Below are 26712 nucleotides of genomic sequence, written 5' to 3'. Positions count from 1 at the left end.
TACTGCACCAAGTCAACAAGTGATCATTGACATACACATTAATCTGTTTCCTGGGTTCAAAGCAAAAGTGAGAGTCATAGATTTAACCTCGGAGGTGAATCCTTACAGAGCCAGCCTATGTACTGTAACATGTGTCCTTTCATCAACCCACTCCTGAAAATGAATCCTTTTCCTCTTTTTTTTTATCCCTGCTTTCTCTTTTATTGGCCTTGTCTTGCAACTGGGTTCTTCTGTCAGGCGCTACAAAGACAACGTGAGATCGGAGAGGGTCGTAATGAGGAACTCCTCTTACACTGTTACATATGGGCTGACTGGCTAGGCGGTGCGGGGTAGGGAAGCCTATACGCACACAATGGATGGTGTTCAGAGGTCTCATAGCTCTTCTGAAGACCCCTTTGATTAAGTTTCCTGGCTCCGGGAACCAGTGTTGGGGGCCTGATTGTGGAGCTGGAGCTGGGTTCAGGGAGGGGGCGAGGAGGGGGAAAGGAGGGGACGAACAGGGAATGAAGAGGGGGCGAGCAGGGGGCAGGGAGGGGGCGATAAGGGGGGCGAGGAGGGGGAAAGGAGGGGACGGACAGGGAATGAAGAGGGAATGAAGAGGGGGCGAGGAGGGGGCGAGGAAGGGGCGAGGAGGGGGCAAGGAGGGGGCGCAGAGCTCCTCTGTCCTGACCTTTCACAGACACAGGTGGAGACGTGGAGTTGTGCTGGGCTGGGGGGGAGAGCCCATTATGGAGCCTGTGAATGTAGAGGTGGCCGGTCTACTCAACAACACTGGGCTGTGTCTCCCCCACCTGCCTCCCCTAGCCATTGATTCTCACGGATAACACAATTTTCCGGTAGCTTGTCGATTGTTCAATTGCGGTCTGTTTGCTGTTTGTAGATCCGGCACTGCATTTTGGTCAGATTGTAGGGCAGACTTTTCTAGACTAAATCATGTACAGTGGCAAAATACACACGTTTGACCTGGGTGACCCTGTGCCGTCAGCACATTGCAAAGCCTGGTGAAAGAATGTTCATTCACGTAGGACTGTACCAGAAGAGGCTAGTCCTGTTTTTTGTTGACCGCTGACGAGCTCATATCAACATAGCCATCCACTGACAGCTAAGCTATAACTTGTGTACTTTCTGGTTCCAGGAAATGTAGAACATAAAGGAAGTTGACTTTGTGTGTGAGTAAGACATGCTCTTCATCCACTCTCAAACACTCTCTCTCTCTCTCTCTCTCTCTCTCTCTCTCCTCTCTCTCTCTCTCTCTCTCTCTCTCTCTCTCTCTCTCTCTCTCTCTCTCTCTCTCTCTCTCTCTCTCTCTCTCTCTCTCTCTCTCTGTCTTATACGCTCACACACACATACACACAGACACACACACATCCACTCATAAACCTAAGCTTAAAGTAAACTCCTCATATTGGCTCCATCCTGAGGGAACTCTTCACAGAGTAAGCCATCCGGCCGACATGGCAGCTAACTGAGATTTTAATCACTGCTGTTTTGTTGTGCACTGTTGGGGCTGAGATTTGATTGGTAGAAAGCAGATGTCAAGTGTACAGTCTCTCTCCCTCCAATGTCTCCTCCAGAAGACAAATGGGTATGTGTCTTTTCTTTCTCTGTGTTTTTCTCCCAGAAATACTTTTTTTTCCACATGTCTGTGTTTGATGAGTAGGTTGACATCTTTGTCGGCATTGAGATTGGAGAATAGTCACGGATTACCATGGATACAGAGTGCCCTTTGAAAGTAAAATTCCATTCTTCATCTTTTTCAGGCGTACTTTAAGTGGTGCGGTGGGATTACTTATTTATTTAAATGTTCTCTTTAAATGTAGATTTACTTTAGCTTCCATGCTAAATTTAGATATAATTTATACTTTATTCTTTACTTTATTTAACAAACTAAACATATATAATAATAATACAATTCATGTTGTGACATTACATCTTACTGATGAAGTTGACAAAGTTTGCTTGGCCTAGTAACAGAAAGCTCTGCTTTTAAGTCTTAACAGCTGCAAAAAGCTCTGCCCCTGTTGAAAGTTTATTCACATTATTAAATCTTCATACCTAAAGTGTGCCATGTGTTCTAGTGCAGTGTTGTTGTGGACTGCAAAGAAGTTCTGATGTATTCAGGAAGCGTCCTCTGGGTCTGCCCGCAAGCATTCCTCCCCTTCTCCTCCATGTTTGCTCGTGATAATGACCTGTCACTACTCAGCATAAGAATGGCTTCAGCCACAACACTCATGTGTCCAGCCATCCACTCTCAGGCCTGTATCGCGATGCTCTCTGGATCCACACGCATGGTTTATCATCAGATAGAAACCCTTCACATTGTCTCCGAACAACATCTACGGTACACATATATTCTGCTCTCAGTGACTTCCCTCTCTCACCAATGGCAATTACAGTGTGTGGACAGCTATCCGAAATGAAGGTCAGGTTCAGATTCACAGTAAGTTGCTCAGCCTTGATCTCATTTTAATGACTTGCTTTTTAGAGTACCTCAACTTAATCTTCCAGTAATGAGATGCAGCGTGAGTCAGATGCTAGACAAGTGAAACATTTAGGCCACAGCGTGGTTATTCTACCCTTTGCCGTTCTTCTATTATCTCACATAGAGCATAGTTTGCTTTCGCATCGTCCATATTTTTTTGTATTTATCAAACATATTCCTAATACATGATTTGCATTAAATGACTTAAAGACATTACATTTAGCAGCTGTTGACCTCCAAAGAATGTGCAACATTCAAAGTGCCTACCCAGGTCCTCGACTGACTCTCAAGGCTCGAATCATTAATGTGAGGACATGGACATGTGGATGTTGCACTATTGAGCTGTCTAAGACAGAATGATCCAAGGATGACAGCTAATGCTATCATGTTCTATTCAGATTGAACAGGCAGCGCTGTCCTGTGTAGCTTCGCACAGCCGCCAACGCACATCTCCCATCTGAATGCTAAAGAGGCCCTCTCTAATGTGGCACTGCTGATTAGCATTTGTGTGGTGAGAGGGAGGGATGGAGGGATGGAGGGAGGGAGGGAGAGAATTGTGAATAAGAGATGAAGGTGTTTTTTGTATGTGAATTCAGAGAGAGGGAGGAAGCTTAGCGAATGTCAATGTGTGGTTTCTATGGAGGGATGGACTGGACACGACGTGGGACACTTTACATTAGCTGTTTGTTAGCCTGGGAGCTAAAGGTGCTAATGGCAATCTATAGACAGTGTGGCACCCAGAAACATGGTGTGTGTTAGCATAGAGCTGGGATGCATAATTGGTAGAAAGTGAAAAGACCATAGACAAGTGACATGCTGCTAAATTCTTCTGTGACAAAAGAGTGATGCTGTTGTGTTATAGTTGGTGTAAACGGTTTGAAACCTTGTGTTTAGTGAATATTCATCAACAACAGAAACAAGGATACTAATAACATGTTTGTTGTTGGGCGAATTAATAAAAGATGGATCCTATTGTCTAGCCTTGTACAGTGCTGATGAAAGGGGACAGCACTGTTTTCAGGACCGGCCTGCCATGAACAACAGGACCTCAATTCATATGTTAACCACACCAATTATTTGCATAGCCTACCTCCCCCCAATTATAAAACCTAATGAGAGGCTTATGGGAAACGTATGCTGAAACCACTCCCTGGAATTTCATTGTGACACACTTGGTCACAGATAAGGGGCCCACCAGAAACTATCAAGCCAATAAAATCCCAATTTTTGGGCTGGCTGGAAATTCAACATAAAACATCAAATTTACAATTTTATTTCATATCCATCTAATGTCTCTCAACCACATGGGCTTTGAAATGGCTCATAAAATCAAGGCAATTAAAGACAGCTGGCTGTGTGATGATCTAGCTGCTCATTTGTCATGTCTCCTTTTACTTGGTCAAAAAGCTCTTGTTTTTGGCACTGGGTCGATATAATGCAACTGTATTTTGTGCATTTGTATAATTTTGCTGTTTGAAATCAAAATCAAAGTATCTCTGCCAGCCTGGCTTGTCCTCTGTCTAGTCGTGGTGTACCGAGACAAGGCAAAGCCTTCCCTTAGCCCCCAACTCCTTCCCCCTCCTCCCCTCCGCCGCCCCACACCCCCACCCACCCACCCACCACCTCCCTCCCGGCCCCCCCAGCTGCACTATAATAAGACAGAGAGATGGGTGCCCGGCTCCCTCCTTTCATGACATGGAGTCGCACGCAGAGCATCAGAGTGAGGAGCACGAGGACCAACTCACACCCATAGGAGGAACCCCGGACCGTATCCTTCCTCCTATCACCACTCTGATTACTCTCTGTGACCGTGGAGCCATTCTCTTCATTACTCTCTCACATTCAATCAACGACTGGGGGGATTCCTGCTGTTTCATTACAGCCGCGCTGCGCCCCGCAAACGGTTGATTGCGCGAGCCTTCAATAGCAGTGATTATGGAAGTTAATTAGGCTGCGCTGCTTTTGTCTTTCCCTCTGGGTACAGTGGGGGCTACACAGTGCTGCCGCCAGGTCAATGCTAACAACACAGTAGCTGTGTTGCATATCATATAAAAAAAGATTTCACTTGCATAATGCATTTGAAGTTTTGCAGTTTTGAAGCCTTTCATATTGGAGTAAGTCTATGTTGATTTACTGTAGGTTAATCATCCCATTTGTTCATTTTCCGGGTTGCGTTTGGTTCAGTCTGTGTCCACATTGCCCTGCTGCCTGTTTCCTCTGCGGGCACCATATGTGGTGGGGGATGTTGGCACGCCCCGGGCTGACCCCTCACGTCCCCCTGGCAGTGTGTACGCTGCATGTGCCGGACCCTCTGACATGTGCACCAAACCAATTAGTGGTGGGGCCGGTGAAGTGGCTGACCGTGGGAACATGACAATGGGCTAATTGAAGAGGCCGACTGAATGAACGACCAGGCAGCTCAATTGAACCGTCACACAAGGCCCGAGTGTTTCCCTCCTGGAATGATGAAGAGAAAGAGAAAGAAAGAGTGCGGAGGACAAGGCAGGCTTATGTGGTGGTGGACAGTAATTACTGTTAACCTCTCAAACTGCTGACATTAATGATTTACACTGGGATAACAGCACTCAATGCCTGTAGTGTCACTAGCTTCCATGCTAATCAGCTAGTGTTGGTAATGGAATAATCCCCTTTTGAATAATCAGCCAGATCATCCATTATTCTGTGCTTTGGGTATATTCTTCAGTTTTCCTTGATGCTTAAAGAACTGTTGGAAACAGTGGCTGGAGGAGCAACCTGGGAAGCCTGTAGTGTTGAGTTAAAAGGAGTCTGTTTCCTGCTAGCTCCCTGTCAGGCGTTTGGCACCATGCTCCAGACAATGCAGGGTCTACCTCGGCTCAGCAGTCAGCACCAAAACTTGGTTAGAGCTCTATTGACTCAGGCGCTTTGGCAGATGACTGTGTGACAACATAATCCTAAATGTTGGGTTTGACAAGGAGAATGTTTTTGGGTGTGAAAGGGTGGATTTGTATTTCTTGTCTGACAAAGTCCAGCTTTTAGTTTTAGGAGCTGCTGTAAATGTGACAAAAAAGAAAGAAAAAATACTTCTGTTACTTCAGTTTTTTGGGGGTTGTGTGTTGATCCTGTTGGAAATGATTGGGTTTTGGTGGGGGAAACCTAAGTTGCTCCAGGCAATGATAGGTGGTTCCTCCCCAGAGTGACCCAGTGGTCCCCAAGAGGGAATGTTGGTGGTGGGGGGGGCCTGGAATCAGAGATCAGTCACACTGTAACACACCTTGCAGGGATTATTACACACACACACACATACACACACACACACACACACACACACACACACTGACCAGCTGGAGCAGAGTCGCTACACCTCATTAAGTTGGGAAAATGAATTCTGGATGGAGAACCATCTCCCTTTCAGAGAAGAATCCTGGGGCTTTGGGATATCTCATAAAATGGGATAATTAACACATTTATTCTCTGACTGTCATGGTCTGCTCTCCTTCTTTGTCTTTTCCTGCAGTAAATTGTCAAATTCACAGTACGTTTCATGGTTTTAAAGGAAATAGAGCCATCCTATCTTTAGTGTTTCACTGTAAAAATTACCTCAGGGTCAGTAGTATGTATGTATGTATGTATGTATGTATGTATGTATGTATGTATGTATGTATGTATGTATGTATGTATGTATGTATGTATGTATGTATGTATGTATGTATGTATGTATGTATGTATGTATGTATGTATGTATGTATGTATGTATGTATGTATGTATGTATGTATGTAGGACCTGTAAGATGGTATAGAGCCTCGGTAGCTGTCTCCAGAAGGCTGGCTGTCATCTGAACGTGTGCTTGATGAAATTGCCCCCATGGATCTTTTTGTGTCAAGTCCTCAGCCAGGGCTGTCTGCAGACGTGCATAGGCCCCTGATTGGCTGCCCCGGGCGACTAATACAGGGTCTCCCTGGAGAGTTGTAGTTCAATCTAGGGGCGGAAAACATTACCCCTCCAGTCCTCCTCTCCCCCATTCTGCCACAAGGCTGGGGCTCTCGGGACTTGCACTGACTCACTGCAGCAATAACACATACATCAGATCCCTAAGGAGACCTAACCCCAGCCTGCCTAGTCTCAATCCCAGGTTCAAACCTGGCAACCCCCCTCCCCCCGTCCCACATACACACACACACACACAAACACACCACCATTGCCTTCAGGCAAGCCAGAAGTAACAGGGAAATAGGGAAGTCTTAGTGGTACACTTATTTGGCCCTAATTGGGTAATAAACATTAAAAAGCAAATCCTATCATTAAGGTAGAGATAACAGAGAAGCTGCTCAACACAGACGACAGCCATGACATTTTAATAGCGTTAGTGGGCCATCGGAGGCCTCAGGTAGCATGGAAAGGAGAGCATGATGAAAGCAGTGTACTGTACTTCAGTTCCTCACTAGAAAAAACGACCCTTTGTGAGGGCTGGGTAGTGATCTTGTTGAAAATGGAGTTGTTTGCTCATGCTACACACAGTACAGATTTTTCTTGCCATTTTATGATTCGTGATCTCTTGTTCTCTTGTTTCGGAGCCCTGGACTTTTGTCCTCCTTTTCTGTCAACACTGTTAGATTGATTCTGTTGGACACGTCTAGTTGTGGCTGTCAGGCTTCGCTGGCAGGCTTCTCGTTTTCTTTTTTTCTTTCTGTCTCTCTCTTTCCTTTACAATTCTCTCTCTCTCTCTCTCTCTCTCTCTCTCTCTCTCTCTCTCTCTCTCTCTCTCTCTCCCCCTCTCTCTCTCTCTCTTGCTCTCTGTCACTCTGCTGCTGGGTTGGATGATGGAATAATGACAATTTTAAACTGCCTGGCAACGACCAAAGCCCTTCATCTCAAAACACTTCATTTCAGATTCATTCTTCACTGTTCATCCTCACAGCTAAATGAACACTGGTGTTCATTGGCTGAACAGCCCAGTGAGCAGATGAATCAGAAGGCCTTGCATAATAACTAATAATTACTGTAACAGTCAACTAGCTGTAGCCATTGAAATAAAAGCATCAGTGGACTTTAGTACATGTGGGTTTCACCAAACTATTTAACTGCCCTGTTATCCATAGGTTGATTTTAAAGCTGCAGTGTCAAACCTTTAGCTGTCCAATAACACCTGACCTTCACTGTTACACAACAACTACGCGCTGCCAGCACCTTACTGTACACGTTATTCTAGTGTTGTTGGTGTGTGACCTCCTTTCAGTCCGTCAGCCAGCTGGCTGGTCAATCGAGAGAGCGAGCGAGCAAGAGAGAGAGAGAGAGAGAGAGAGAGAGAGAGAGAGAGAGAGAGAGAAAGAGAGAGAGAGAGATGAGAGGGATATTGCTAGCCAATATAGAGAGGAGAAACTGGTGTCCACTGACATGTCATCCATGGCTGATGTGATCGATATGGCAGGGGCCTAATGGTGCTGTCGCCATGGCAGTGATTAGCTGGGCTAAATGAACCCATGCGGGCCACGTCGCTCCCTATCTCAGAGCACTACATCAAAACGAGAGCACGGCTGGGCAACCCCCACCGCATGGCGACTGCCATTCATCCGCGGCAGTGCATCCCAGTGCTGTGTGAGGTGTATCTCTACGCCCCTCAGTCTCCAGCTGACATGACTGGTCTGGAGCACAGCATGCAACTGACTGATGGATCAATGGATACTCAATGGTTTAGTAGTCGTGGTTTCACTGTGATTAGTTCCGTGTCTGTTTTTGCTAAACTCTTATTTCGTTCTCTCTTTCCCTGTCTCTCTGTCTCCCTCTCTCTCTGGCACGCTCACTCTTTCTTTCTCTCTCTCTCTCTCTCTCTCTCTCTCTCTCTCTCTCTCTCGCTTTCCTTTAATCTGTCTACAGTTGTGAATGTGCACGGGTCTGTGACATTCGTACATTGAGGAGAGAAGCAGGACTTTGCTGTGTCTGGGGCAGGGCCGGCGCGCCACACACCGACGATGGAGAGGACGAGGAAGTGCGCGTTGCTCCTGGTGCTCTGCCTGGGACACCTCGCCAGCTCCCTGGAGGTCCCGCTGGATCGTAAGAACAACATGCACATTCACATTCAGAATCATGGTGGGATAAGGATGGGATATGTAATGGGGATAGGGATGGGTATAGCTTAGTGGAAGAGCATTTGACGGCAGATCAACAGGTTGAGATCCATTCTGTACATCACTTCGAATAAAGCTGAATAAGTACATTACATTATTCATATTATTACATTCACATTCAAAGTGATGTACTTATTTGTAATATGTACTATGGATACATTGTCAAGTTTTCAGATACATTTAGGCCTAAATCTTTTATTAATTCTTCTAACGTTGCCTTGGTTGTGCTATGAAAACAGCCTGTTCAGCATGTTTGCCACTGGTGGACAAAAAACACTTGTGTGTCTTAATAATTAATTGTAGATCTAGACTAAGGTCAAAATGTGGTAATAGAGCTCTGTTGTGGGAGTCATTGGTTATAATTATTCACAGAGAGAGCTTGCTGTCTCAAGGCCTGGAACTTCCAAAAGCATGGTCTGCCACAATCTTGTTCTGAAGAGGAATTACTGAGAGATGTTTTTAACCACTAATATCTGGTTCTCTTTATTATGTCACAAATGTTATGCTGATTCTTGGTGGATAAAAAGCTAAAGTTCGGGAAGGATGTAAGTTCAACCAAGCTGCCTAACTGCGTGCAGTGTGACCACAGTGTTTAAGCACATTGTTGTTTTGTTGTGGTTTCCCCCAAAATATTTATTTTTGCTTTGCTGGATTTTCTTTTGTTTTGCACTTATCTGTGTGAATTTGAGTGTTTGCAGGATTTGCATGCAATGCTGTTATTATTTAGTGTGTGACTTGTGTGGTGTATTGTTTTGTTGATAAACAGTGGCAGGTATTCCAACAGTGTGCAAACTGTTAGACCGCATGATTTTTTCAAAGCCATTAGAAAAAAGAAATGGCGTTTATTGATATCCCAATCTGCCACTGACAGATATCTTTTCAGAATGACCATTACGAACGAGAATTCTCTCCCGCATGCTTTTCACGTCTGTGCATTCTAAGTCCAGGTAGAGCTAGGTCATCAGCAGTTTTCCCTGAGCAGTATAAGTGCAGTACTCGCATGTCATTTCGTGACTGGTTGTGTGGTCTGCAGCCAGTAGGAAACAGCTGAGTTATGCAGATTGCCAATGATTAACTCGACCCCCCCCCCCCCCCGCCCCCCAGTGCCGCAGCCACCAACCATAACTCACCAGTCCCCAAAGGATTACATCATTGACCCGCGGGAGAACATCGTTATCCACTGTGATGCCAAGGGGAAGCCATATCCCAGGTGGGATGCATGCACACACACGCACACACACATTTAGACACTAGCACATTTAAACTGTCTCTCTACCATGCCTCAGCAGACCCTCACTAACAGCCATTCTCTCACAGCTTCTTTTGGACCAGGAATGGGACCCACTTTGACATTGATATGGACCCCAAGGTTACCATGAAGCCCCACTCTGGAACTCTGGTGGTGGACATCAGTGGGGAGAAGGCCGAATCCTATGAAGGGGTGTACCAGTGCACGGCCAGAAATGACCATGGGACCGCTATGTCAAACAACATTATTGTTCGCCAGTCCAGTAAGAAGCACAGGCCTTTCTGTCTTGAATTAGTAGACTGTTTCATCATTTCAAGTATTTCTCATATAATCCTATTCATTTCTCCATTGTCCTAGTCTCATTTCTTTTTTTTATTTCTCCTTTTTGTTATTCACACCATTTGTGAGGATTTACTTATTTTCTCTTTCCTCCTTTGACAAATAAGTTGCTTTAACCGTCCTGAAAGCTCTCTTCCTGGAAGGTAAAGCTTGCTCAACAGGAAAACAGCATGCAAAACGTTCCTGGGTTCTCCTTAGCTTTCCGTAGTCTCTCTCTCTCTCTCTCTCTCTCTCTCTCTCTCTCTCTCTCTCTCTCTCTCTCTCTCTCTCTCTCTCTCTCTCTCCCTATCTTTCCATCTCTATTTCTGTAGCTTACTACAGCCACGTAGTTTCCATACAATTCATTCCTCCGCTCTCCCTCTCCCTTGTTACCTGTCACCACCATTCAAATGTTTATTTTTATTTTTTTATCATGTTTTCATCATGACTTGTGTGCCTTTTGTGCAAACTGCTTCTCCCCTCCAGAGTCCCCCTTGTGGTCGAAAGAGAGAAACGAGCCAATTGTCGTGCAGGAGGGCGTGTCCCTGGTGCTCCATTGCAGGCCCCCTGCAGGGTTGCCCCCACCCATTATATTCTGGATGGACAACAGTGAGTCTATGTTTGCTGTGTGTCTGGGTGGTAGCATTTGATGCAGTTTGTTTAGTTAGTCAGTTAGTTTCCAGAGCTGCAGTCTGAACCCACTGAACAATGAGTATTTACACACCCGTGGGATTGACATACTTGCTAATTGCTCCATCTCTCTCTTTCTCTCTCTTTTTCTCTCTATTTGTCTCTCTATTTATATCTCTCTCTCTCTCACACACATACACACACACTCACTCTCCCCCCCCCCCCCCCCCCCGTTTTCTGTCTCTCTCAGACTTCCAGAGGCTCCCACAGAGCAGCAGGGTGTCCCAGGCGTTGAACGGAGACCTGTACTTCTCCAACATCCTGAAAGAGGACTCGAGAAATGACTACATCTGCTATGCTCGCTTCCCCCACACCCAGACCATCCAGCAGAAACAACCCATCACCGTCAAAGTCCTCAACCGTAAGTGTGTGTGTGTGTGTGTGTGTGTGTATGTGTACAGTATATGTAAGAGTGTGTGTGTGTGTGTGTATACAGAATATGTAAGAGTGTTTTTCGTGTGTACAGAATATGTATGAGTGTTTGTATGTGTGTGTGTGTGTGTTCGCAGAATATGTAAGAGTGTTTGTGTGTGTGTGTGTACAGAATATGTGCTCTTGTGTTCCTCGAACACGTGTCCAGACTGTGTAGGAGGGGAAACCGTTTCATATCTGTGATCGCAACCTTGGGGACGCCAGCAGTGGCCATGCTGAAAAGGCACATTGTCAGACATCATTTGTGTATCTGCATTTATATGGTCCCTCAGTGTATTGTTTTTGTAAGGCTTCTGCTTGTATGGACTGTACACTCTCTATACAACAAAGGGTCTCTTCATGCCCTGGACCATGGACATGACGCCACTGTGCTGGATGGACCAGACAAGACCTGATAACCATCTAATCCATATCTATGAATCATACCAGCGTTATGTTCTCACCATTTGATTTCTGAACATTCATGTTTTGTTGCTGCATCACTTTTGATCTTGCTTTCATTTGTGTATCACTCGATGATTTCAACTTGTGGCATGTTTGATTTTCTGTTGTATTACAGTGGATGCAATCAATGAGACAATGGCAGATTTTTACAATGGCACAGATATTTTTAGTGGTGAGTTTTGGCACCCCCTAGTGATTGCACCTTCTCTGGACTACCAGTACCTCCCCAGAGACCTCTAACATTAACCCTTAAACCCCCTACCGTATGACCCTACCTCTGATCCCAACTTAACCAGTGAATAACATCTTGTGACCAACTAGCCTGCATACCTTCCTACATAAACTGAAGATTAACACCCTTTCAAGATACAGATATTGACAGCTGTATGTTTTTCCAGCTGGAATATATCCTGTGCAATACAGGATTTAACTGACTAAACGGACAAAGGACATTTCTCAGTCAGTTGAGATTGGTAGTGTTAAATCCTTTATCATCAAGAATTTGACAGATATGCAAACTTCTATGAACAGAAACAAACCTTAAAACGTTAAAAACTCAACCAGCCAAAACTGCAATCTGTTATTCTTAATTCCGAGTCCTCCTAATTACCTCCTCACAATCCTCTTACCACCTTTCCTTTTCCGCCACACTTAGTTTCCTTCCAGTTCATTATCTCTTTGTTCATGAGTCCATCATTTCTTTGTCTGTCTGGCACTCTGAACATAATGTCATGTAGTGAAGTGGTGTCCAGGTTCCTGAAGACTCCACACAGAAGCTAACCAGAGTCAGCTTGCATGGACTCACATTCTCTATACTTGAATCACCACTGCCTTCCCTCCAGCCACCATTTTCTTGAACTCTGAATCCACACCATCGACATGTTACTTGTTATTCTCACTGGTGTCAACTGTACTGTAGCAAATATGTTTTAGAACTGCACTGGAACAGACATGCTTGCCTTCAACAAAGCCAGATCTTGATCACTGTATTTGGCTTTGATGTCCATGGCAACACTGGCTGACACGCAAGGATGTTCCAGTAGTTACTAACCCTACATTTGTTGCCCTGTGACCCAAGACAGCCCAGCGGAGGAGAGGAAGCCCTCATTCCTCGTCCCTTCCGGTCCCACCAGTTCCAAGCTGGTTCTAAGAGGACAGGTCCTGGAGATGGAGTGCATCGCTGAAGGACTGTAAGCAGGAAAACATGAACACATTATCACTAATGTGGTGTGTGATAATGGATGATAGAGATTTACAGGCTGCTGGTAATATTTAAAAAGGTTATGGCTCATCTCTGACTCTGTACGTCTCTCTCTCTCGCGCACGCTCTCTCTCTCTCTTCCCCTCTTTTCTCCTCTTATGTCCCCAGGCCTACCCCAGAGATCTCATGGAGTAAGGTGAGTGGGGAGTTCCCTGCTGAGCGCACCTCCTTCCCACACTACAAGAAGACCCTGCGTATCGTGAACGTGTCCACATCGGACGCCGGAGACTACCGCTGCAAGGCCGTCAACAGCCTGGGCAACATCCACCACACCATCCGCGTCACCGTCAAAGGTCTGTGTAAGACACGTCTCACCAGTGCCATCTGCTCACCAGCTGTGTGTTTCTCTCTCCCTCTCTCTCTGTCTCCTTCTCCCTCTCTCTCTCCCTCTCTTCCTCTCTCTCTCCCTCTCATCCTCTCTCTCTGTCTCTCCCCCGTCTCCTTCTCTCTTTCTGTCTTTCCTTATGGATTTTCTAAATATTTGACATCCGTGCATAGAGTGCACAGTAATCAACCGTCCTGCCTTCTGTTTTCTCTCCCTACCTCTCTGCAGCCGCTCCATACTGGATCACTTCCCCTAAAAACCTGGTTCTGGCTCCCAGAGAGACTGGAGTCCTTACCTGCCGGGCCAATGGCCTGCCCAAACCCACAATCACCTGGACCATGAACGGCGTTTCTATTGAGAGTGAGTCCCCTCGCTGTACATTAGTTACTGTTGAGGGACTCCTTTGATGAGACTGTGATGTCGTATTCATACGAACAAGCCAGGTTCTACTGCATATTTAAGCAGTAAGTGCGACTCTTGTAACCTTTATTATATTTCATCCTTTGTGTTCTGGCAGACTCGCCCAGAGACCCCAGCAGGACAGTGGAGGATGACACCATCATATTCACACAGGTTCAGATTGGATCCAGTGCTGTCTACCAGTGTAACGCCTCCAATGAATATGGCTACCTGCTGGAAAACGCCTTTGTCAATGTCCTGTGTAAGCGCATACATGCTGAAATACCACTCACAGCATTTCACAAACATTTCTGTGGGTTATAAGGTAGAGCGCTGATAGTCATGAGTCAGACAATTGTTGTGTGTGGTCACTCCAGCTGAGCCGCCCAGAGTCCTGACCCCGGCCGACACGGTCTACCAGGTCATCAGAAACAACCCTGCCTTACTGGACTGCTCGGTGTTCGGCTCGCCGATCCCAAACATCACATGGTACGTTTCTGTCAGGAACAGGAAAGACAAAAATGAAATGGGCTGTTGACAGCTTATTTACTACTGGTTCGTAACTATGTTAACAAGCTGTCTATATATTAGGGCAATGCAGTTATCAAACACCTTATAAATTGTATTAGTAACTAGATAAATCATTTTTTGAATGTTTATTAATGATTTACAACGTTTTTAATAATAAGCTTAGGAATTATTTAATTTTTAAATTATTTTTCATTTTTATAATGTGTTGTTAATGTTTTATAAATAATTAACTAACTATTAGTTAACACTTTAAACAAATTGTTTTACTCTTCCAGTTTCCTGATGGAGAGAACTTAAGAGCTCATGCAAAACAATGTACTGTACGGGAGAATTTGAACCTGCTGATCTGTGGTCAAGTGCTCTAACCACTGAGATATACTCTCCTCTTGTCTTCCAGGTTTAAGGATAGCCGCTCCAGCACCCTGGATGGAGACCCTTACATCTTGCATGACAACGGGACTCTGGAGATCCATGTTGCTCAGGCACAGAACAGCGGCAAATACACTTGCGTGGCCCGTAACTTCCTGGGCATCTCTGTGAACCACGTCTACCTGCAGGTCAAGGGTGAGAGAGGGTCAGATGGCGGAGCGGTTAGGGAATCGGGCTATTAATCAGAAAGTTGCTTGTTCGATTGTGAAAAATGACGTTGTGTCCTTGGGCAAGGCACTTCACCTCCCTGCACTTCCTGTAAGTTACACTGGATAAGTGTGTGATAAGCGTCTGCCAAATGTAAATGAAAGAACTTGTGTTCCTCCATCAGCAGTACACTGTTTGTTTTGTCCCTGGAAATGATTGTGTAAGGCCTTTTGAGAGTGTGATGTGTCTGTGACACTAATACAACTCTCAGGCGCCTGTAAATCCTGTCCAATTCCTTTAAATCCAGGAATTGGACCATGAAGAATGCAGACACCTAGTTCAGATGCCCTGTAGACACATTTCTTCTCTTCTCCCAGAGCCCACACGGATCTTGAAGCAGCCGGAGTACAAGGTCGTAAAGAGGAGTAACAGTGTGGTGTTTGAGTGTAAGGTGAAGCACGACCCCACCCTCCTGCCCACTGTCACCTGGCTGAAGGACAACGGAGAACTGCCCGATGACGAGAGGTCCGTATTGATTCTGACATCTCAGCATCTCAACATCCCGTCTAACATATGCACTGTACACTACTGTAGTATGCTGACTGTGTGTGTCTGTGGGCTGCCAGGTTTGTGGTGGACAATGACAGCCTGACTATAACAAAAGTGACAGAGAGCGACGAGGGTGTTTACACCTGCATCATGAACACCAGTCTGGACCAGGACTCTGCCAGTGCCAAGCTCACTGTAGTTGGTACGTTTATTTTCTCATGAATCTCGGGATGACAATGTGAGTCAGAACAACATCATTGTCCTTGGAGATATCACTGCCTTCATCTTCAAGTGTCCTCTCTTATTGATTTTGTTACTCAATATTACAGTTGCGTGAATACCTTTGGCATTCATTTTTGCAACTCTCTCTGGCTTAGAGATGGGAAAATGGATCCAATATCTTCTGAAATGTCAACAGAATATGTATTGCACCTGTGCCGAAACAGAGACAGTAGGTTTATAACGTTGTGTGACTAACTGCTAACCTTCACCTACCTCACTCCTGCCCTCCTACCTGGCAGACGCCACACCCACTCCAGCTATCGCCTACGGTAAACAAGCAACACACACACAAGCACACCACAAAGCTTCTGTGTGTGTGTAGAATGTATCTGTCTCGTTTGCACACCCAAGCATGCTGTGACCTGCAGATCTGCTCATTGGAGTTTATTTTTGGTCATCATCAGTTTCCCATCCTGACAGACACAAAAGACCATCGCGTTGATATCGAATCACCATCTTCCACTGGCTTGTTTTTCATTTCAGGCTTTCCCTCCCTTCTTTTCCTTTTAAACCTGCATATCACTTCCATATTTAGAGGCTGCATGTTGTTTTGCATGTGTCAAGTCCATACATTACCGATTCAGGAGAGTGGGCCCAGACGGTGCTGTAATTACAACTGCCTCGGAATCCAGACAGTGTTTGTTAAGCTGCCGCCTCCACTGCCTCACAGCAGGGCGCCTCTGAAGTTCTGCCTTTTCCGTCATGTGCGTTTTGGCACCCAGCACGCATGCTGCTTTGTCATTGGGGCTAAGCACCCCTACCACATCATCAGTGTACGTGTCTGCTCTGCTAAGCTTCTGTGTCAGGCAGGATCCCTTGGTTATCTGTTGACACATCACTCCAGTTTGGACCTTTTTGATGTGCAATCAAATTTTGACATGTTGCGTGTCAAAATAATCATGGTTCTGATGAGATCCAAATATCAGCTATGAGCAGCATTGCCCTCAGGGAGCACAACCTTTTGAATCCATTTTTTATTCTTGTCCATAATTTGCTGACATGTCGTTATAAAAAGGGATCTCAACTGGTTCCTTGCAGTTTGTGGCATGGCGTGGCAACAGCATCCTGCCATCTGAGCAGTGAATGCAGTTTTGTTGTTCTGAACCTGGTTCTTCTTTTTCAGAATATCCGGACCCTCCGACCGACCTGGAACTGACTGACCAGAGAGACAGGAGTGTCCAGCTCACCTGGATCCCTGGGAATGAATACAACAGCCCCATCCAGAGTGAGTATGTGTGTGTGTGTGTGGTTGTGCTGAAATGAGTGAATGTGTAATGTTTAGTACCCTAACATGCTTATAATATCATTATGAGAAGCTAATCTAGCTATTATAACACCAACACCATTAAATCTAGTTAATCATGATGAGGGAGCAAACGATGTTTGCTCTCCACAGTCCCATATGCCCCTTTTTACAGATTTGATTGTATGGGTACAGGAAATATGTACGTTTTTTGGGGATGATCCATCATCCTAGTTTTCTCTGTTAATTGTGATGAATAATATATAAATAAAATCTCATATTCATTTTAATGATAACTGAAATCTGTGTCATCAAAACGTAACTGTGAATTGTGACCTGTGAATGAACTTCAATCCTTCATCCCTTCACCATGCCCTTTACCAACCTCTCTTACACAGAATTCATCATCCAGTACGAGGACTCCCTGCACCATCATGGCCACTGGCACAACATGACGGAGATCCCAGGCACCAGGACCACGGCCCACCTGAAGCTCTCCCCCTATGTCCACTACACCTTCAGAGTCCTGGCCCTCAACGCTGTGGGCCTGAGCCAGCCCAGCTACCCCTCCAGGATGTACAAGACCCGGCCAGCAGGTGTGTGTGCCACTGTTTGGTCTAGGATCAATACACGAAGGATGAGACACGTCCGTCGATTACCTGCGAGCCTGTTGGCTGGCTTTCATATACTGTGGTATGCATTCTGTTTATTCATTGTGGTCCGTCCCATAATATGTCGTGGTTTTGTTTCCTCTGTCTCATCTAGCGCCCGACGAGAACCCGTCAGGAGTGGAAGGTCATGGAACCGAACATGACAACCTTGTCATCTCATGGAAGGTGAGGGATGAAACCAACGGCTCGTGTCTACACGTTTTTGTTCATCATAACTGAGATGTGGTGACTTTGCAGTGGGTCTGATTGTTGCTAGACTCTGACCACCAAGATACTGATAGAACTTTGCACTTCTGATCCTCGATCTTCTGCTGTACATTCTGTATACATTTTGCGGCTACACATCATACATTTTGCTCAAATTCCCTTTTTTTCATGTTATGGACCTAAAAGAATTATTTGACTAAAGTTTGTACATGTTCTACCTCCCACCTCCAGCCATTGCTGGGTCTTCAGTCCAACGGCCGTGGCCTGCAGTATAAGGTCATGTGGAGACAGAAGGAGGTGGACAATCAGTGGAGCTCAGTGACCGTGGCTAATGTCTCCAAGTTTGTGGTCTCCGGGACGCCCACCTTTGTCCCCTACGAAGTGAAGGTTCAAGCTCTGAACGAGCACGGGCCTGGACCTGAACCCCCAACTGTCACTGGCTACTCGGGAGAGGACCGTGAGTATGACCGCCATCTTGTAAACGTTGACCTCGTTGTCTCTAAATGTTTCACATTTCCTATCTGAACCAGAGTTGAACCAGTCTGTCTACATGAAGTCTTCTGTGTTGCCATGCTGCAGTGCCGTTGTCGCCTCCAGACAACGTCCAGGTCATGGCCTTGAACAGCACCCTGGCCGAGATCCACTGGGAACACGTCCCTCCCAAATCTGTGCGGGGACGCCTGAAGGGATACAAGGTACAGTGCACCACATCCATCACACCATGACGTGACAAGGCTCTCAATCCTCCTTACAAGGTCTCAAAGATGACATGGGCCTTTTTACCTAGCTTGGTCCTAACCAAACTCTCATACATTTCATTTGTACAGAGTCTGGCCTCGCTCCATTGATAAGCGTTGACTTCCTTGTAGGCGGGTACTCTGTTGAAGTTTAAAACTGTTGGATCTGCCCAGAGCCACTCTGATCTGCCATAACCAATTGCGAGCGTTCGCCTTAGCCAATTCCTTCACCACTGTAACAGAACTAGCTGCCGTAGCTGGAAAATCAAACTTTTCCCGAACCCTGTGGGGAGGAGGGCCACACCATCATGGCCACCAACAAAACTCAGCAAAACTTGTTCTTGCTCCGGCTTTAGCTGTTGGATATTCGGCAGCGTTGCCACAACGGACCGAATGGCTTCGCTCGCATCTTTCTCTGCCGCCATTACGGAACTACAACACAAAACTAGCGCACGACATCAACGTCATTGTTTTCAGCCACTCCCTTTGTTCGCTGATTGGCCGGTTAAAAATTAACCTGCAAAATCTGACTTACGTACTGAATGGCCAGACCGAGTACAGAAGCAAAATCAAAATTGAGCGGAAGTACATAGGACGGCAGAGCCAGGCTACTTTTTACCCCCCCTTGGGACCAAAATAGGAAAACCCTCTGGCCCTATCTGTGTTTGGTCTTCCTTTGGGCTAAAACCTAGGACTGGTCTGTTTGCTTGTCCGCTGATTTCCCGCGTGTGTGCACGCGTGTGTTTCACAGCTGTACTACTGGAAGGAACAGAGCCTCCACAAACACAACTCGCACCACGTGGAGCAACAAGTCCTTCTCTTCAGCGGGAACAAGAGCCATGGCATGCTGCCTGGTCTGGAGCCCTTTAGCCTCTACGCCTTCAACATGAGGGCCTACAACAGCAGGGGAGAGGGACCTGCCAGCACCAGCCAGCAGTTTGAGACTCCAGAGGGAGGTACAGATCGCCACTCATGCTCTATACGTCTGAACGGAACCCCATACATAACCCCTTCTATGGTGATTTCATTGCTATGTTTAGCCATTAGCAACGAGGCCATGGTACGTGCAGCCTGAAAGATTTATCAGTTGTCACATGTTGTTTTGTTTCTGGCGCAGCTCCAGGGCATCCGTCTTTCCTGAGAATCACCAACCCCAACCTGGACTCCCTGACTCTGAGCTGGGGCCCTCCCCACAACCGTAACGGGCACCTCACCGGCTACACTCTCAGATACCAGACAGGTGAGCCTCCGGGGAGAAAGGTGCAAGTTAATTCAATAAGCTCAACAGGTTGAGCTAGTGACCGTCAGGGTTTTAAAAAAACTACGATGGCTTATCAGTGTCTCAGTCTTTGACCATGTTCAGTTCACTTTCGAGTGTAACGTGATTTTTTTTTCAATGAAGTCTGTCATGTTTGTCTATGTCTAGTTGATGAGTTAGGTGTTCACTTCAGTTTCATAGACTGGAAATTATCAAAAACGTAGCTGGGGTATTGGAGGGGGGATTGTTGATGGCGGTATCACAGTCCTCCAACCATTTGGCTATGGTTGTGAGCCATTTTAATATGTCACTAATATATCATTTGGTGTCACTCCATCTTTCAATCCCCCATCTCTCCATCACCTCATTCCCTCTACCCACCGCATTTGACTCTACCCTTACCTGCACCCTTTTCTCCTCACCTCTCCCTTTTACCCACTCATCCCCACCTCGTTGATCCTCCCCCCCTTAACCCTCCGCCCCCCTCCGTCCCCTTTCCCCTCCCCTTCACCTGTCCCATCTCGCTATACTCCACCAACCCGCCCTGCCCCCTCCTCTCTAGTCAATAACTCCAATGAGCTGGGCCCAGTGGTGGAACTGGCCCTGCCCCCCAACGAGACATCGGTCACTCTGCTCAACCTCAAGTACAGCACACGCTACAAGTTCTATTTTAATGCCAAAACAAACAGGGGGGCAGGCCCCGCCATTACAGAGGAGGCCATCACTATCATGGACGAAGGTAAGTGTTCATCAACTGACTGACTGCTGTAGCTGAGTATACATTTAGCAAAGCAGTGTACTTCCAGTGTTCAGCTTGGTAACTGGAGATATGGCCAGGGTGTAGGGGAGCTAGTTTTCTCTCCACAGGCCACACATCATTGTGGTGCAAATTGTATGCATGCAGTGTTTGTGTGCATGTTTGTGTACATGTACAGCATGTGTAATGTCATGTACATTACTAATGAAATATATCATGTTTAAAGTGTAATTGTGGTTTTGTGAATGATAAAAAGCAGTTGTTTTTTGTCTTGAACATGTTTGTCAGGCATAGTGCTCTGTTTGTGTGTTGTGTTCAAATAACAGCTAGTGGACCTCTGGCTTATGTCAGTTTGTGGATACACAGAATCTTAGACTGTGATTGGCCAATGTTTACAATGAGCACTGGCCTAAGCATGACATGGTCCAGTTTAATCAGTCGGAGTTCTAGAATATCCTGAATGTGTTCAACTTTGTTTGTAACATGTTCACTTAGCAAGGACAGTGGGGGTTACGAACATTTGATTAATAGTCAAATGCTCCACAAGTTATGCCTATTTCCATGATGCATGTCGATCCTCTTTTACCTCGACTGGGACAGTGCATAGTAGTGAAAATGTGGATCATCCTGGCGTATTGACCGTGTTCCCTCTTGTTTCTCTCGAAGCTTTAATTCACCAGCCTACAGTAGATGTGGGCCCAGGTATCTGCAGTAGCCCTCCAAGCTGTGCATGCTCCTCATATAGACTTGGCTTCAAAGAGCAGCACTCCCTTCCCTTTGAAAGCCCGAGCCCTTGCATCCACCCCTCCTGCCCAGTAGGACCATACGCATTTCAAAGACCCCACCCTGGGAGCTTGAAAGCATTATGACAAGATACAGTAGAGATGTGATGAGATGTTTCAAGTCTTGCAGTTTTCGTCCTACAGCCGGAAAACTCTTCAAAGCAAGAGCTGGTTTATGTGTGTGTTATGCAGCCCTTGACAGTTCCCCCTCTCACCCCGCTGTGAGTGTCAATTGTCTATGTTTTCCGGCGCTTTCCCCATACAGAGCATTGTTTGTTTGCACCACAAGCATGCTCATGGAACTACTGTATGTTCTGTAACCACCTCACTGCCTGCCTCTACCTTGGGTTGATGCTGCTGTGTTTGTGTATTAAGTATGCGTGTGTGTGCACGTGTGTGTTGTGTGTGTGTGTGTGTGGTGATCCTTATTCCTCTCCATGTTGTTGCAGGGATCATTGAGCCCTCACACCCCATAGCACGGCATCCTCCACGCCACCCACACCACCACAAGGGAACAGGTGCTCTAGTCCCTCTTGTGATTAGTGTCTTGTAGAAGCTAACCCGAGGATGTCCTTAGCTACATGTTCGTTCCTCTTGTTTGTGTACCCGTTTCAATCTGTCTGCAGGAGTTAATGGTTCTCCATCATTTCGGTGTTATCTAGGGATGACAGTCTAGATATGTAAAGAGACACGTTAAAATACGCAATCTACCCTGATAAAGCCTGCTGTTATACAGGTTTCCTGATTCAAGTTGTAATGGTATAGCTACCTTAGGGATTGTATTTTGTAGAAGAGTCTTAGGAAGGGGTAGAGAATCACACGTTATTATAACGGGGAATCATTCCAGAGAAACACAAGAAGGGTTTGACTAATTGTTGGTGTTGATCTGACCTCGAGTTAGAGCTTGATCGCTGTTTTCTCTCCTGTGTGCTCAGTGCTTCCGACCGCTCCAGCGTTTGGGAACGTTAGCTCCTCGCTGGGAGAGGACGGGGCTCTGATCAGTTGGGAATACTGGGGCCTGGAGAAAGACGTTTATGTAGAGTACCTAGTAATGAACAGTAAGCACTCCTCCATATCCACGAGTTCCAACACATGCACGGGTGGCAAGAGACTCCTACTCTGTAATTGGCTGGTGCAGGTGCACAGAAACAATGATAGGGAGGACGGGATTGGCTACTGCCTTTGGGCCTGATGTGATGAACACAATTTGGCAGTAATTGGAATAATGATTTAGCATCTACGATATTTTGGCCAGAACACTGGTTTTGTCCTTCAAACAGCTGGCACACGCCTCTGCAGAAAAACATAGAGAAATGCCACATCAACCGGCCATAAAGATGTTTGGTATTCAGAGAATGAAAACCTAACTCTGCTTTATCAGTATGATTCTCTCACACCTATACTTAACCCATTCTATGTACAGTGTAGAAAGTATCTACAGGAGCATGTATCATTCCTTCAGTTCCAATGTAGCTAGCTATGAAGGCCACGTCACACTCTAATCAGATTCATTGTAGGTTTTAGTAAAATCACATTTTTTTCAGTGAGACATACAATATCAAAGTCCCAACGCCATATTTACCATAACCATACCATACAATTCATAACAAGCATAACTTCTGTACATTAAGTATAGCGTCTAATTTACAGAACTGTAGAATTCCTATCATTGCATTTAATTGTCAGTATGATTCTACGTCACTATTATTTTACATGACATTTTATTCGTTTAGCAGACACCTTTTATTTCAGTTGAGTTCCTAATAAGAGAGAACCATCCTTGCATGACCTCCATCCCACTTGGTCTCACATGTGAAAGTACCTTTCTCCCTGCAACCCCCCAGGTGAACAGGAGTGGCACACAGAGTATGTAAATGGCTCTCAGACCTATTTGCTGAGGGGCTTAAAGGAGGGTCTGTCCTATAGGGTGCGTGTGGTCGCCAGGGGTCACGCCGACCAGGCGGTGCACCACTCGGAGGAGCTTTTGGTCACGGTTCCAGGTGAGGCAGCACGAGTGCAGGGCGGTCACCTCTGCCAAGCCCTGCCTTGCCTTTACCTGTGTGGTGTGATTAGTCAAGCTTGTGTATCAGTCGTGTCGTTGTTGTGTCTCTCTCTGCTTGTTGTCCCAAGTCCAGCATGGGATTTAACAGTTCTTTTTTCATTCGTATTTGTTGTGATCACCTTTTAATTGAAACTTACCGTAGGCATGTTCAGTAGCGATGTAGATAAGGTACCGTAGGGCACTGCATGATGCCGTCCTGTGTGTTTGTCCTTGAACCTGAAGTGATGCGGCCAGCGTCGCGTGTGACAGCATTCTTAAGGCGTTCACGAAGAGGAGGATTCTTTGCACGTAGAAGATGGATGGATGTGGCGTTGTTTAATTTCCTTCCTAATTTTCCCTTCCCGAGGGGTTAACATTAGAGTGTGCTCGCTCGGCGTGTGTATGTGTGTGCATGAGGTGATGCGTGTGAAGTGAAGGTACACATTAATCACATCTAAATGTCAAGCTGTCCTACATATAAGACGGTGTATTCATTAGTTTGTAATTCATCGCTGGTAACCCATCCACAGATGTCTAATTTTAAGACTAATTTTCCGCAAAAGTTTATAACTACATCTGTTCAATTTGAAACTCATTTGAAACACTAATGCGACATGTTGCATTTCCCCAACAAGCTGTTTGCCCATGTTTAACAAAATTATGACAATGGGTGGACGAGAAGGGAAATGGTGCTGTTTGCGATTCTAGGTAGAGAAATTGGCCATTTATTAATGGTTAGTTGTGCCCTTCCCTCCCTGCCTCCATGGTGGTCAGCTATGGCTAGCAGACAGGTGGACATCGCCACTCAGGGCTGGTTCATCGGCCTCATGTGCGCCATCGCTCTCCTCATCCTTGTCCTGCTCATCATCTGCTTCATCCAGAGGAACAAGGGAGGCAAATACCCAGGTCTGTTCCCACACACACACATCAAATCACATGCATATACATACACGGACACGTAGAAAATCACATATGCACTCAAATCTCACACAGACACACACACACACACACACGTGTCATAGTCACACAGACCACGCCCCCTCAACGGCCACCTCCTCATGCTTTCCTAACGCTGCTAACCCTGCCTCCCTCCAGTGAAAGAGAAGGAGGATGCTCACACTGATCCAGAGTTCCAGCCCATGAAAGATGATGACTGCACATTTGGGGAATACAGGTGAGAAAACCGACTCTGCCCTCTGGAACCCCGTGCCCCTTAACCAGCCCTCCTCCTCCAAGGCCCAGCCCAGCCCCCCACCCCTCCCCCCTCTCTCTCTCCATCCTCAGAGCTGACTTTCACCTCGAACACAAACTTCCCCAGGACATCTTTAGAGCATGAAGGAGCCGTGCAGCTCACTGGAGCCACTGGAAAGCACAAGCCTCTTCTTCATTTGGGTCTTTTGTGACAGAGGCGGGACAGGAACAGTATTGTACTCTGCTCTCTGTGCTGGTGGATTGTGTGCCTGAATTGAAATTGTGTGCGTGTTTAACAGTGTCACATTACAAAGGAAGCAGGTCACAAATTCAGGGATACCTTTTTGGGAGGATTTTGAAACTCATCCAAGGATATTACCCAAATCATTTTGCAGTATTCCAGACTCACAAATATACAAAACTCTCCTGATCTTTCATCAAAGCAGATCAGTTAAAGCTTGTAATGTAATCTCTGATGCAGAGTATAATAAATATACGGTACATGATTAATGTATAGATTTCTGCATACCTGGCCATCTCTCATTACCATGATAAGCTAACAACAGTAATCTAGCTATGCTTGCTAGCATTCTCATTTCTAGACTGCTTCATTGATGCACGCAACAATACGAAAAATTTAGCACTTTACATATGTATAACACGTGATTTTTTTTTTACGATTCTTTTGTAATGTCAAAATCAATTTATACAATGTTTTTTTTATATTTGATATTACTTTTTTGTATTTAAACCTATATCTGTTCCATAAATTCTGTGCTGTGGTACAGTACGTATTCATATCTAAAGCATCTATCTATATAATGTTGTTTGATGTGCATGGTGTGGAAACCTTATAAAACTCACTGTAGGCAATAATGTCCTGGATGATATTTTAGACATGTACAGTATATATGTATAACTAAATAGTAAATAAATTGATTGGCATGCTTGGGGAAGTGACCAGCGCTTAGTTTACTGTTCAAGTGCAGATTTTTTTCACATTTTAACAACCGGCTGTAGAAGCCATTCCTTTTCTGATGACAACCAACACTTTTTAAAGTGATAACTCCATCTAGTATGATTAGAGCTGTGATAGGCCAAGGCTTTCAAGTCCAATAACAGAGTAGATCAGACTATGCGTTTCAAGGCAACGTACAATATAGTGCCTTGGTGATAAGATATGCCATTTCCTCAAGGTCCACGGGAGCTTTATGTCAATAAAGACATAACTTTACTCACGCAAACTGTTTTTATTTGACTATAGACTTGCAAAAGCATGTATTGTACTCATACTAGTAATGTAGATATCAAATACAATGTTTTATTTAGTGGGATGTTTAAATGTATGGACGTGTGGGTGCTGTACTTAATGCATAGTCATGGAAATGCAGTCACACGCACACAAATGTGTGTGAGTGTGTACAGTACTGTGTGTGTATCTGTGTGTGCATACTTGTGTGGGGGGGATGTATTTTTTGTGTGGCGGTCTCCGAGCTGTGTGTGTGTTTGTGTGGCCCTTGTGTGTGTTCCTCCTGCACTCTGTGTGTGGGAAGATGTAGGTCTCAGGGAAGGTAAGACGGACAGACTAGCACGTGGAGGACGAGCTCATCTGTCTGTCTAGAACAGCAGGTACAGTGCTGTCCTGGTGGAGAAAAGCCCTGCTGTGTCGAACCCTCCCAGGGTTTCGAATCACCACTGTCATCCTTCATCGTGCACTGCCATAAAGCCTTCATAAGAATGTCAAACACCTATTTTTGGTTAAGCAACGTTTTCCTTGGGATCTTTTTTTTCTTTTTCTTAGTAACTACCATTACTACTAGTTGTAATACTTGTGTAGGGTTATAGCAGTATGACAATTTTATGAACGCTTTATGATGGAAGGATTCACCTCACATCAGTCTGAGTGTTTACTAACTGATGTCCAAAGAAAGGTTTCTTTGCAGATGTTTTATTTCATTGGCACAAGAGTGTTTATCTGTGCTTGTGAACTGTTGGCTGAAATGTTGCTTTTCACTCATTCACATCATTGCCTTGGATTTTCTGTTTTCATTGCAACCTCTGTTGGGAAAAGTGGTTATGTCAAAACATGCACAGCTGTATTCCACGTCATGATTTGGTTTCAGGGGAAAGTACGTAGATGGATCTGCTTGTTCTGTGTTCCCCTGTTGCGCGATGGAAACCA

General features: G+C 45.5%; 1 protein-coding gene across 1 annotated transcript in view; it reads left to right on the top strand.

Annotated features, from left to right (window-relative positions):
• nrcama (neuronal cell adhesion molecule a) overlaps positions 1-26712 on the top strand; it is a 59467-nt gene that overhangs the window by 30173 nt on the left and 2582 nt on the right. The window contains exons 3-31 of the mRNA XM_047034081.1: positions 8337-8513; positions 9115-9132; positions 9692-9797; positions 9905-10098; positions 10641-10763; positions 11035-11205; positions 11836-11892; positions 12799-12910; positions 13090-13274; positions 13535-13666; positions 13824-13967; positions 14083-14194; positions 14634-14800; positions 15190-15337; positions 15439-15563; positions 15883-15912; positions 16767-16868; positions 17285-17482; positions 17652-17722; positions 17996-18221; positions 18344-18459; positions 19253-19457; positions 19619-19741; positions 20322-20498; positions 21748-21816; positions 22234-22356; positions 23143-23298; positions 24114-24245; positions 24435-24513. Of these exons, the coding sequence (XP_046890037.1) occupies positions 8432-8513; positions 9115-9132; positions 9692-9797; positions 9905-10098; positions 10641-10763; positions 11035-11205; positions 11836-11892; positions 12799-12910; positions 13090-13274; positions 13535-13666; positions 13824-13967; positions 14083-14194; positions 14634-14800; positions 15190-15337; positions 15439-15563; positions 15883-15912; positions 16767-16868; positions 17285-17482; positions 17652-17722; positions 17996-18221; positions 18344-18459; positions 19253-19457; positions 19619-19741; positions 20322-20498; positions 21748-21816; positions 22234-22356; positions 23143-23298; positions 24114-24245; positions 24435-24513 (3683 nt within the window). The 5' untranslated portion in view covers positions 8337-8431. The remainder of the gene's footprint in view (positions 1-8336; positions 8514-9114; positions 9133-9691; positions 9798-9904; positions 10099-10640; positions 10764-11034; positions 11206-11835; positions 11893-12798; positions 12911-13089; positions 13275-13534; positions 13667-13823; positions 13968-14082; positions 14195-14633; positions 14801-15189; positions 15338-15438; positions 15564-15882; positions 15913-16766; positions 16869-17284; positions 17483-17651; positions 17723-17995; positions 18222-18343; positions 18460-19252; positions 19458-19618; positions 19742-20321; positions 20499-21747; positions 21817-22233; positions 22357-23142; positions 23299-24113; positions 24246-24434; positions 24514-26712) is intronic.

Source organism: Hypomesus transpacificus, chromosome 14 (genome assembly GCF_021917145.1).
Source record: "Hypomesus transpacificus isolate Combined female chromosome 14, fHypTra1, whole genome shotgun sequence".
Lineage (NCBI taxonomy): Eukaryota > Metazoa > Chordata > Actinopteri > Osmeriformes > Osmeridae > Hypomesus > Hypomesus transpacificus.
This window is presented reverse-complemented; position numbering and strand designations above follow the sequence as displayed.